At 29.9% G+C, this 12,700-nt stretch overlaps 3 protein-coding genes across 3 annotated transcripts; 2 read left to right on the forward strand and 1 right to left on the reverse strand.

The window, feature by feature from the left end:
* The first annotated feature begins 4,319 nt into the window (after positions 1-4,319).
* On the forward strand, positions 4,320-5,397 carry LOC119688034 (probable cGMP 3',5'-cyclic phosphodiesterase subunit delta). The gene is made up of 2 exons (XM_038102655.1): positions 4,320-4,415; positions 4,469-5,397. The coding sequence occupies exon 2, from the start codon at positions 4,609-4,611 to the stop codon at positions 5,056-5,058; it is 450 nt and encodes a 149-aa protein (XP_037958583.1). The 5' UTR covers positions 4,320-4,415; positions 4,469-4,608; the 3' UTR covers positions 5,059-5,397.
* Positions 5,398-7,021: 1,624 nt separating this feature from the next.
* On the forward strand, positions 7,022-8,509 carry LOC119687565 (trafficking protein particle complex subunit 4). The gene is made up of 2 exons (XM_038101915.1): positions 7,022-7,569; positions 7,632-8,509. Exons 1-2 carry the CDS (start codon positions 7,395-7,397, stop codon positions 8,114-8,116), a joined length of 660 nt encoding a protein of 219 aa, XP_037957843.1. The 5' UTR covers positions 7,022-7,394; the 3' UTR covers positions 8,117-8,509.
* Positions 8,254-11,558, reverse strand: LOC119687564 (kinesin-like protein Klp68D). The gene is made up of 3 exons (XM_038101913.1): positions 11,310-11,558; positions 10,467-11,214; positions 8,254-10,405 (listed from the first exon to the last, which is right to left on the reverse strand). Exons 2-3 carry the CDS (start codon positions 11,135-11,137, stop codon positions 8,755-8,757), a joined length of 2,322 nt encoding a protein of 773 aa, XP_037957841.1. The 5' UTR covers positions 11,138-11,214; positions 11,310-11,558; the 3' UTR covers positions 8,254-8,754.
* Positions 11,559-12,700: the final 1,142 nt, after the last annotated feature.

A 12,700-nucleotide genomic window follows, 5' to 3' on the forward strand; every position in this document is an offset into this window, starting at 1 on the left:
CGCAGCAGAGCCAGAGGCGATAACGGATTGTTATGCCCAAATAAGTAAGTAAGAAAATAATTGTAAGCTAGGTAGTCTCAAAAGATACCATTTATTTCTGCGATTAAAGTCTATAATTTAATTTTTTTGTATATTTGCAATTGCATGAAAACCCATTGATAATACTAATAATTATTATTTACAGAAAAACTTAGCATAGTTTTTAGAAAAAATGTTTGAGATATAGAACTGAGATCTGAAAGGCCATTGATGAACAAATGGGGCTGAATTATCTAGCCGCAGCAGTAAAAAGGTACAACATGTGTGAAAAAATCTCTAGATGGAAGAGTCGAAGAGCAAGAAATTTGGCTAAGTTGCATCTATTATATTTATAATGATTCTTGTAGGTTTTATCTAAAGAAAAATATTTTCATTGAGTTTTCAAATGAACATATATTACATTTCATAGCCTCTTACCAGACATTGTTGTCAAGGGTGAACAGGACGGACTGTGCTAACCGGACTGCTACTTTTCAATCAGGTCACTAAATTTTTTAAAAATAATTCAATGCTTAAGGACTTTTTTTTTGGCTGCAAAATAAAGTCCTGATATTTTGTTTATCTCTTCCAATTTGTCTTTGAACGCCAGTTTATATTCTAAAAAGCATGTACAATAAAAAAAGGAACTGTTTTGTGTACTATATCTGTAGTACACTGCCTATTACTACTTTAATGAAAAAATGTCAGTAAACTTATTAACAAATGTTATGAATCTACATTGATGAGAAACTGTAATAATGTCCAGCTATACCTTCCGGTGGCATTCATCGACACCGATAACCAAATGTAGTTTTCTCTTCCATTAGTACTGAATGTTTACAGTTCAATAGAAAAATAAGTGAAAAGATTTTTGCAACAATTGATGAACACTTCAGCCTTGTTAACACAATAATAAAAATTATTGCTTTGTAATTGAGAGAAATGAGACAAGATAAAAATAGACATATAAAAGTAGGCGGCAAATTAATTTATTCGTAAGTGTAGAATACATCACAAATTTGTAACCATGAACACGAAGTCCTTAAAAAAATGAGAAATGATAAAACAAGTTTATTTAGTGAAAGAATACAATCAGTCTATAGTCCAAAAATTTTTTATAGGTCAGATCATCAGATAGATACGCAAATAACAGAGCCACGGGTAGCCTCACCGAGCCCATTACATATGTCGATATACAAATATTTTCGTATCATGAATATATCAATAACCATTCTAACGGAGATAAAGATTTTTCAAAGTATGTATATCAATGCAATATCGCTTCCCAATTTAAGCTGCAAACTTCACTCATAGAACAGTGGACTTTTTGAATATTTTATGTATAGATTTCTTGAAGAAGAATAAATACTATTTTTGTCAATAAATTTATTTGCAAACAGATTGTTTAAAAATTTACAAGATTGTTTAAAAAATTCGTTATATACTAAGCCAGAGCTAAAAAAATTTCAAATTCCTTTTTTTTTTCAAGAACATATAACAGTAGTTTAAGAGAGCATGAGATCTCTATACTTCATTAAAAAGTTATCAAAAATTGGATTATATTTTAAAATTAGATTATATGTATTACATACTTATCTAAATGGAATTATAAATAAAATGCATATGATGTGCATATGATATGCATTTTACAGTGTACAGTGTTCTCAAATATATACTAAAACTTTTATATAATACCTGCAGCAGACCAGCCAACCTATTGCACAGATTCGTTTTACACACAAGATGCAAAATTTATATAATATGCATATACATATGTAATACATTTCATTATAATTATTTATGTATTACATGTGTATAAATATTTTTAATTTTAAGTTTATGGTGTCACATTTAACGCATTAATTTCGATAAATGGGTAGCAATTAGACACTTTTTCTATACAATTATCTTATAAATCAGGGCTGTCCAATGCAAGGCCCGCAAGCGTCATGCGGCCCTCGACATGTTTTTAATCTACCACAATTACTCAAATTTTTTTTGATGTACTAGTAAAACCACCGACAAATACCGACGAATCATGTTTACAAACAAATTCATTATTATTCAAAAACAAATAACTAATTTTTAAATATGTTTAACATATTTAACGTATAAACTAATAAGCTTACGAAATTAAATTTACTATTTTATTATTATTTATATTCAGGAAATATAAAAAATAACTCAGGTTCTATCAAATCGAAAAATGGCGCTCTTCGAACAACCGAAACTGAACAGCTCCAAAGATGGCGTGAACATTTTTCTGTTATGTACATTGGACCCTCAACGAATACGACCCAGATAAACAATAAAACTACAAATACCTCTTACATTGCTAACACATGATAAATAAACTTTAACTCACCAACAATTCTAGAAATAATATTGGCTATTAAGAAACTCAAGAATAACAAAAGCCCTGGGCACGACAATATGCGAAAATCTTAAAAATCTGCCCACACTACGCAGCGAAACGGTTGGATACACTGTTTATTGACATTTGGACAAAAGAATTAGTACCCGAAGATTGGTTAATGGGCATCCTGTCATACCGAAGAAAGGCAACCTGTCCTTATGTAAAACCCTGTTACCTGTTATTTCAAAAATATTCGCTAGAGTTCTGTTAAAAAATATTCGATCTATGTTGAAAGCATCTATCAGAAGAACCTAAGCAGGATTTCGATAAAACCGATCATGCAAAAATCAGATAAACACTTTACATGTCATTGTTAAACAGGTCAGCGAATGGCAGATATAAGAAAAGTTTGTTTTTATTGACTTTCCCACTGCTTTTGATAGCATAGATCGGAACTTAATCTGGGCACAATGTACAGACTTTAAGTGCAGAGGAGCACAAAATGGGCGATATTTTAAACATTTCAATACTCATTTAGACGTCAGACAAGGACGCTTGATTTCACCGATGTTTTGCAGTGGTGCATCGACAACAAACTGAGAGATCTTCCCTGGAATTTCCAGAAACATCTGGAAGATTTTGCGTACGCGAATTACATCTGCCGACTATCCGTTAAGCATCCCGAGATGCAGTCAAAAATTTACGACCTTTATTTAGCTGCCAATAAAGTTGAACTAAAATTAAACACAAACAAAAAAGCACTGAAAATTAATGCTTTATAATTGGAAACTAAATGACCCTATGCTTCACAAAGAGATAGAGGAATTAAGAAGAAAGAGATTTTATTACACATATTTTACTAAATTTTTAGTGATTTTTAAATAATTGCCATTCTTACGAACTTTTCTACTATACTCGGAATTTTGCTCTAAATTGACATTTTGACATTCCAACTATTTGAATGGAGCTGTTGCAGCTGAAATTAGCGCATCCTAACTTAAGTACGTACAAATGAATGTTGCGAATAGAATGTATAGTTGTAGATGTCGCAAAAAACATAGAAATTTCTATGTTTTTAGAATATTTGAACATTTTGGGTTTTGTATGGGTAATAAAATAAAAATAAGAACATCGCATAAAAATAAAAGTCATTGTTAAAATTTATGAGTATATATTTATTTAGAAAAGTATTTCTTACATTTCTATATTTATATATATATTTCAAAAAAATCAAATATAAAGAAGTACCATAAATCAAGTATATTGCATTTAATAAATAATCTATAATAATAATCTTTAATAATAATCTAATAATAATCTTTTTTTTATGAATTGATATGTTGCCTTTGGTGGATTCACTATAGTGTTTTGTTTGTAATTTTAGCTGTCAATTGTTGTTGCTTTGAATGCAAATGGAAATTTTGACAGCTAAAATTACAAACAAAACTCCAGTATCACAAAATCAAGTAGATTGTGTTTCTTAATTTTGTGGATGATTTTTATCTTATATTTAATATAAATAACAAACAGCTATACTATATATCAGTAGCTCAGTACATTTGATGGTTTTAGCTACAGACGTTTGTTTCATCTATGTATGTCCTATTCTGTTTTGATGGTTAATGGTAATGTAATAAAAGTTGACTTGAATAATTTAAATATCTGTCTACAGTTGAAATACCAAACGTGATACATGAAAATTATGTTAAAAGCATAAAACTTTAAAAATTCATGTAATTTTTAAATAATATCCAATTTTTTATATCATTGTTTTAATATCATTAAAAATAAAATCATTGTAGTAATATCATTTTAAAAATATTTAATTATTGATATGTGATGACTGTTATAAGTTTTGACATAAAAATTTACAGACATCTGGCAAATGCTAATACAATATAAAAGTAAAGCGAAGTATGCAAATAAATGTCATAACAATAGTTTTCTCATCCACTCACGAAGTATGCGAGTGTAGTGAGTTTTTTCTAAATAAGTAAATTGGAGTGATTTTTAATATTTTAGGATTAAATAAATTAATAAGGTAAATTTATTTGTACTTAAATGAAAGTTTAAAAATTACCTTAATAATTTTAGATATAACGCAATGAACGAGTGGTTGTTTTGTAAATTATAAATGGTTTAAATAACAAAAAATCGCATTGAAATTTCCAGGTGATTAAACCAAATAAATAGTCCATTTAAGTATAGCAAAGATATAGAAATTCCTTAACAATATGGGTTCAGATAAAGTTGGTCAAAAAATTCAAAAAGGTTTCCAAATTAATTACATGATACTAAGAGATGCAGACAGTGGTAAGATAATATGGCAGGAGAACAAAGATTTTTCATCGCCAGATGTAGAACATGAAGCTCGGGTACCAGTAAAGATTTTAGATATGCGTGCAGTTTCTCGCGAAATCAATTTCAGTACGATTGAATCTATGCAGAACTTTCGTTTGGATCAAAAAGTACTATTCAAAGGACGGATCATGGAGGAATGGTTTTTCGAAATGGGATGGGTTGGCCCAAATACAACAAATACTTGGCAATCGACGATTGAAGCCGCGCCTGAATCTCAAATGATGCCTGCTAAAGTTTTAAATGGAAATGTTACCATTCAAACCAGTTTCTATGACAACGATACGCTCATCACCACTTCGGTTGTACGCCTATATTACATTTAATTTACGCCCACATACTTCTGACGTAATTCTCAAAACTAGTGCTGACGTAAATTGCATTTTTTATAATATAAGCAACTCTTAAGGAGTCTTTGTAACGGACTGACATGAATAATTTAAAAGCAAATACAAATCTAATTAATATCCTTATTAACCATTAATTTATTCTTTATCTTTAAAGCATTTTCACTTTAAACGACTAACGTTTCAAATGCAAGCAATTTTTTTGTATATTGAAGAATTGTAGTGATGTACAATATCATATATCGCGAATCTGTTCATTTACTAAAACATTAAGCTTAATTTAAAGTTGTTAAATAATTTCAAAATTGTTACACGCTTAGTTACACTAAATTAATCACATATTTTATTTACCTTTAGGTAAGCTGTTTTTTAAATGTGAAATAAAAACAAATCCTTTTTAACAATGAATAAAATGTTTATAATTTTTAAGGTCTCAAGATTTTAAAGTAGTTGCAGCTCTTTCAAATTCAAACACGGATTGAATTACGTAACACCAAACTAAAAATTTAGTTGTCTTGAATAAGTGATACTTTATTTGAAAAATAAAAATTCTTTAACATTAATTAATATTTATAATGTAGGACTGTAGGAATATATTTAATAATTATTTATTTGTTATACCATAATTTTTCAATATAGATAAAATTTTTACTTTGGCGTTTTATGTTAGAGTAATGACTTAATAACTTATAGTCTATTAATATAGTCTCGCCACTAGTCCGAAATGCATATAACACAATTTGCATTGATGTAAGACAAATAAAAATAAAAACGTAAAAAAGTTAATTTTCATTATTTTTTAATTTAAAAAAGATTAGACTTTTTATATAAAATATTTTAAATTTAAAATGCGCGAAATATTAAAAAATAATTTATTACAACGTTTTTTATAATTTTACATTATGTTTATTATATAAGTATAACGATATTTATATTGTACGCGTATCATTACTAATTAGATAATAAATAATATAAGTTAAGTCCATCTTTGAAGAATATATCATTTTAAAAAATAGAAAATAAGCTTTATTGGTATAGAACTAATTAGATTTTGATTAATGCAGTTATACGCTATTCACATCGCAAAATGGAACTTGTTTGGTAGTTTGAGAGTAATTATGTACCAAAAAAATATTTAAAGACAACTCATGTCATACTAATAATCAATATATTTACAAAACAATTTTATTTTCAATTTTTAGTGTTCTTGTACCTTAAAAACAGCAACAGAGGGAAGATTGTAAGTGCGAACTGTCATTTCGTACTATGCACTAACTGAAGTGCAATTAAAATAATGTTGAATAATCTGCAAAAACTGATCAGCGATAATCCTCTACATAGCACATACTGTTGCGAAATATAAATAAAAAATTATCTGGTCATAATTAATATTAAAACCACAACAATAATACTTACAACTAAAAAATTTACTTTCTTCATTACCAATAGTAGGAATTAAAACATCTGATTTACTAGATTTTGACATGACAGTAAGGAAACAAATCTACGCTGATCACATTCTTATTTATTTTTATCTAATTTTTGAGTTTCGAGTGAAAAATGAAAAGTGTATGCAAAAATCTTGCCAAAGTCAAGTTAGTGTAGATGCCGTGTAAAAATAAAGAAGTATTAAAGAACTGACATTTTAAAAGCGGTTTTATTATTATCTTAGAAATTTTGTTTCTTTGACTCAATTGATAGCCACTAATAAGTTAAAAAATTCAAAGCGTTTTTCAATAATACTTTTTTCATGTACCTCTAAAAATTTTTAAAGACATTTATGTGTATAATATTTATTATTCAAATTTTGCATATTTTTCAAATTTATGAAACTAATTTTGCTTGAATATTTGTTTACAAACTTTGACAGATGACTGGAATATTCGTTGAAATTTCCAATCAAGGTTCACAATAGTTCGCTTATGGCTTTGGTATCGTTTTTTTTTTGCAGTCGCTAAAATGTTTGACCACTTCACAACTAGGTCTTTAGAAAGAAAAAGTAGTGTTGTTGTTTTGCGTATAAATTAGCAACTGTAAGCGAGCAACGTGCTGTTTTTTGCCACAATTAAAATCTGTCAAAAGCACCTATTAAAATATATTAACTGCAGAAATAAATTTCACATTATTTTGGAAACATTATGTGAATTAAGCTTTGCAGAAAAACTTTTATATATTAAAAACAGTGGCAGCATCAATCAGCTGAGCTTTGTTGTCGTATGTAAAAATGAATACAAATAAAAACAGAGACACATAGATTATTTGAGCGATCAAGGGAGGGGAAATTATATATTTTGTAAAATATTTGAAAAACTAAAATGATTATTTACGGTGTATATATTGTAAGTAAATCCGGAGGATTGATATTTAATTTGGACAATAATGTACCTAGAATAGAACATGAGAAATCTTTCACATATCCTCTAGACATAGTCCTTGATTATGACAGCAAAAAAGTGACAGTGGCGTTTAACAAAAAAGAGAGTATTAATGGCAAGTAGATTCCATATACTTATATCTAATATTTTTTATACAGTTAAATTGAATTTATTTAGTTGGACATGTGCTAGTGTCTGTGAATGGTATTTTGGTGAATGGTGCAACACTTGCAGATGGGCGAAATGTTAAAACAGTATTGGAAGCTGAAGAGAATTATCCAGTAAATTTGAAATTTGCACGCCCAAAAATGACAACAAACGAAAAAATATTTTTAGCAAGTATGTTTTATCCTTTATTTGCGATTGCTAGCCAATTAAGTCCAGAACCGAAGAGCTCAGGCATCGAACTTTTAGAGTCTGACACATTTACATTACACTGCTTTCAAACATTAACAGGAGTTAAATTTATTGTAGTATCTGAAGTTGGGCTTGGCAGTATGGATATGCTTCTGCGAAAAATATACGAACTTTATGCAGATTACGTGCTTAAGAATCCATTTTACTCATTAGAAATGCCCATAAGGTGTGAACTATTTGATAGCAAGCTTCAAACACTGTTAGAAATAATTGAAAAAACTGGATTTAATAATTTAGATAAATAAATATTTATATTTGTTAATGCGAATTTATAGTTAATAATATTAATAAGAAAATATAGAGTCCATTTGTATACTATTGATTTTTTAAACAACTTCAATTTATTTAAGCCCAACCGCTATTGTAAAATTAAAGAGAATAATGTTTTGATTTTATTTTTTATTAAAGCATCACAAATTATTTGTGGATAATGACTAAAGTAATTTTGGTACATCATTTAATTGCACAGTGCGTGTTCACTTAAATATTTTTATTAAAAACTTAAATAGAACAATGTTATTCGAGGTTAATATGCAGGCATCTAGCAGTTCGGCCAGGCCTTTTGCGGTATCTTCAAAAATAAGCTAATTTTTTGGACTATCATCAACACATTCCATACAGACAATAAATAATAACAATGTAAATAGTAGAAAAAACAAACAACATACATAAAAAATACAATTTCAAAAAACAAAAACATAAAGAATACATTATACTGTAACATACTAAAGCACTTAACTTCTAATTGTTCAAATGTTGACATTACATTTCCATTAATAAATAGTAGTTAAAATGAAGTATTTTGACTAAGCATTTGTGTAAAGTTGAGCGTAAAATATAGGGTAAAAGATTAAAAGCAATTTTTGATCAGTTAGTTTGCGTTTTATTTGTTGACAAGTCCTCTTGCTTTGGGATAAGCAGATGCAGGCTTTTTTGGTTGTGCACGACCAGTGGGAGGACGTCTGTTCGATTCCATTGCTGAACTGGGTACTGTTCCACGACTTGTTTTCATACTTTTTACTCCAGGAGTTGATGGAGTATTGTAAATAGCATTTACTGCAGTTCCATTCGATATTGGTGCTGTCGCATTAGCATTTGCATTTATTATGTTTTCTAAACGACTACGTATTGAATTCTTATGTGAGTCAACAATATCAATATCTTCTCCAGTTTGCATAGCCTGTGCCAAAACAGCTTGCAAAGATGCAGATACCTTCGGAGTTCGATATTCTTGTGTAGTACGACAAGGCATTTCCAATTCATATGAAACAATGTTTTCACTTTTGAAACGCAACGCATTCGTAGAATTACATTTAGATTCCGTAAGCGCATATTCTGAGACAGGACGTCTTCTTTCGTGATGTGATACTGGTCTCTTGTTTGAGAAATTACTGTCATTACATAGAGGTAAAGAGGAAAATTTCCACTCTTCTTGCTCTTCATCATATTTTGCTTGAGTATAAAGCCGTTGCTTGACTTCTACTGGTACGAAATTATCAATTATAAGTAGCTGCCTTTTGAGTTCTTTGACTAGTTCGTTTTGTGCCATTTCAAGTTCACGTAGATCTTGATTGTGATCAAACTTACAATCATTTAATTCTTGTTGTAGTGCTAAATACTTAGCATAACATTTCGACAGTTTTCGTTTTTTGAGTTCCACTTCTTGTTCCAATGATGTTACAGTTTCTCGTATTTCTAAGGTTGTTTCTTCTTGCAACTCTAATTGTTGCTGTATTTCAATCTCTCTTTTCTTACGTTCTGCAATTTCGACAAGTTTTTTCTCAAGCTCAATCTGTCGTTCACTATAGGTGTCTAGCAAGTTTTTGCCACCACGTACTAACTGTGATTCAAGCTCAGCTAACTTTGTTGCTAATTTTGCATTTTCGATACGTTCGCGCTCCAATTCTTCATTCGACTTGGCTTCATCGACGTCATTTTCTTTATCTGACTCTCCCTCATCACTCTCCTCAATCTCTTGTGTTTCACTAGTGATAGACTCCTCCAGTTCGCGGCTCACTTTTTCTTTCTTTTGTTTCTTGACGCGTTTTTTAATTGACTTCTCTTTATGTTGTTTAGGCGCAATCAAACGTTTAAGACGTTCTATCTCTTCTTGGTATTCTTTCAATTTAGCGTCCTGAGGGTCTTCATTCTTAATTGGTTGATTCTGTATAGTTTTAGCTCGAGAAGCATATCTTAATGTTGTTAAAGTTTCATTATAATTATAAGCTGAAGGACCTATGTTAGCAATCATAATTGTTTTTGAGTTGCCTCCTAAGGAATCTTGCAAAAGTCGAGTTAATTTCGAGTCACGATAGGGAACATGGGGAGAGTTTTCAGCCAAAGCAGAAATAACATTTCCCAGTGATGACAATGCAAGATTGATTTTGCTAGCTTCTTTTAAACGCTCTGCAGAAGCACCTGTTTTAGACTGCCGCTCACTACCAGCTAAATCGATCAGATTTAACTTTCCAACTTTTATGGTATTTGTTTCAATATCACACATTTCAATTCTAATCATAAATATCGCATGCGATCTGGAATATTTTTTATATTTTACTAAAGATCTTGATAAAGAATAACACAATTGCATATTACCTGGAACTATGCTCATTCATATTGGTAAAACCAACAGTACGATTTTTGTTTCCAAGTTGCATAACGTTGATCATATCCTCAACACTTTTACAATTAATTGCATGTAAATTTGGTACATAAACACCAGAACCACGTTCACGTACTTCTAAATGTTTTCCTGATACATTATTTGGTTTAAGTAAATCCCTCAATTGTTCCATGTAAATTTCTAAATAGGATACATCCACCAAAAATTGAAAGTTTTCGGTGCGATTTATGTGTAGCCATATTTGTTCGAAAGTACGTGGAATGATACCCATTAAGTCATCGTTGCCGCGTACACCTTCCATGGTGAAAGTTTTTCCAGTACCAGTTTGTCCATAAGCAAATATGCAGCCATTAAATCCTTCCAAAACAGAACTAACCAATGGGAATACAACTTCATTGTAGAGGTTGGTCTGTGTGGCACCTGCATCATACGCTGCGTCATACGTAAACACCTTACGTTGCTCCTTATTTACATCAACGAGATTTGTAATTTCTACCACACCACGATTTGGAAACACATTTACTACTTCAGTTGTACCTTCAGATCTTTCCCGATTACTCATCGGCCGACAACGAACAACAACCTGTACGCATTCATTAGGTGCTTGGCTATTTGCGGTCAAGGGGCGTCGTTTTGCACTCATCGTTACAGCTTTTCTCACAACTTGAGTTTATTTACGTTGTGGTGGGGGCAGGAAGATTTAGTTACTAGGCAACCGTGCTGATGACAAACACACAAAAAAATCAATAAGGTTTATTAAAATATATGTAAGGCCCTAGTAAATTTTTGCCTTACTAAATATTATTCAGACTTACCTTATACTTTATTCAAAATTTTGTTTTGCCCTTGAAAAAAATCAATACAATAACGCAGTCTTCTTTTGTGTTTATGATTTAGTTTGATTTAAGAAGAAGCACTGAGAGAGAGATTTCTTTGCTACACATTTCAATCCATATTAATATTTGCTTATATAAATAAAAATCAAAAGCCAATTAAAAACTCAACATAAGAAAATCACTCTTAATAAAAATTATGTATAATCTTTTGTTCAGGAATGTCAATCAAATGTATTTCTTATTCAGCTGACAATTGACAGCGACTTTTTTGAAATGGTGCTGCCAGACTCCGCAATTATTTTAATAAAGTGAAATGCTACCAATTAACCAATTGAAACACATATAGTAACTATCTCGTGAGTAAAAAGGATAAAAAAACCCACAGGAGAGTCGTCAGCTATTGTAGTTAGCGACTGTTTTTTAACGAAGAGGTGGACATAAAAATTAAACCCAGTAAAAACACGATTACAAGTGAGGAATATCAGTCATTAGACTGTTATCAACGGGGCCAGAATATCGAAATCCATTAATTATAGCCATAATTTTTGGAAGTATATACGGAAAACAATGTTTTAAACACGAGTCGGTTAAAATTAACATACAAAGCAAAAACAAAATTCGAAAAAATAAGCTCACTTTCCTGAAACTGTTTAACGAATAAGCCACTCGCATTACAATGGTGTCAAATATTAAAATTGATCTATTGTAAATGATTTTTGGGAGAAAATGGAAAATATCTGTTCAGTTGTTTATTTTTTATAAATGTTGCGAGTGTTAATGAGTAAATTTATATATTTTAAAAACGTAAAAAATTTGTAAAGATGACTGACAGGTTAGTAATTATGTAGAAGTTCTTCATTAATTATTTATTAAGGAGTTTATAATTTCTGTATTATCTTCATCAAAAAAAAAATGTAATACATGAATAAATGCAAAACACAATTGTTGTAATAAAATCAAAAACTTATAAGACAATTGCATGACAAATAAAATAGTGTTAAATACTGCTCATTTAGTATTAGTTTGTGATTGTAGAAGTTTGAAAATTATGCAAACGAATTTATTAACAATCTTGTATTGCGCTTTGAAGAGCTGAACTATCAAAAATTTCGAATATTTGCTCTCTTTATGTCCTCCTGATTTTACTACTTTTCTTCGTTATCATGGATAAAGCCTAAAAATGTTTATGTTTATATACATTCAAATACAAAATTAAATGCTCACCAATAACATTTTTGTGTCATTAAGGCCGTGTGCGAGTTAGAGTAATTTGAGTTAAACTAAATTGAAATTTCCTAGGGATTTTTTGTACTACACTTTTGTAAATATTTATTTATTTATTGCACTTATTTATTATTATTTTTGATTAA

Source organism: Teleopsis dalmanni, chromosome X (assembly GCF_002237135.1).
Source record: "Teleopsis dalmanni isolate 2A chromosome X, ASM223713v2, whole genome shotgun sequence".
Lineage (NCBI taxonomy): Eukaryota > Metazoa > Arthropoda > Insecta > Diptera > Diopsidae > Teleopsis > Teleopsis dalmanni.

Excerpts from the sequence above, each read along its gene's own strand:
- LOC119688034 (XM_038102655.1), top strand. The coding sequence starts at position 4,609 with ATGGGTTCAGATAAAGTTGGTCAAAAAATTCAAAAAGGTTTCCAAATT.
- LOC119687565 (XM_038101915.1), top strand. The coding sequence starts at position 7,395 with ATGATTATTTACGGTGTATATATTGTAAGTAAATCCGGAGGATTGATA. Across the intron at positions 7,570-7,631 it reads CAAAAAAGAGAGTATTAATG|TTGGACATGTGCTAGTGTCT; the intron begins GCAAGTAGATTC and ends GAATTTATTTAG.
- LOC119687564 (XM_038101913.1), bottom strand. The coding sequence starts at position 11,137 with ATGAGTGCAAAACGACGCCCCTTGACCGCAAATAGCCAAGCACCTAAT. Across the intron at positions 10,406-10,466 it reads ATGAATGAGCATAGTTCCAG|ATCGCATGCGATATTTATGA; the intron begins GTAATATGCAAT and ends AAAATATTCCAG.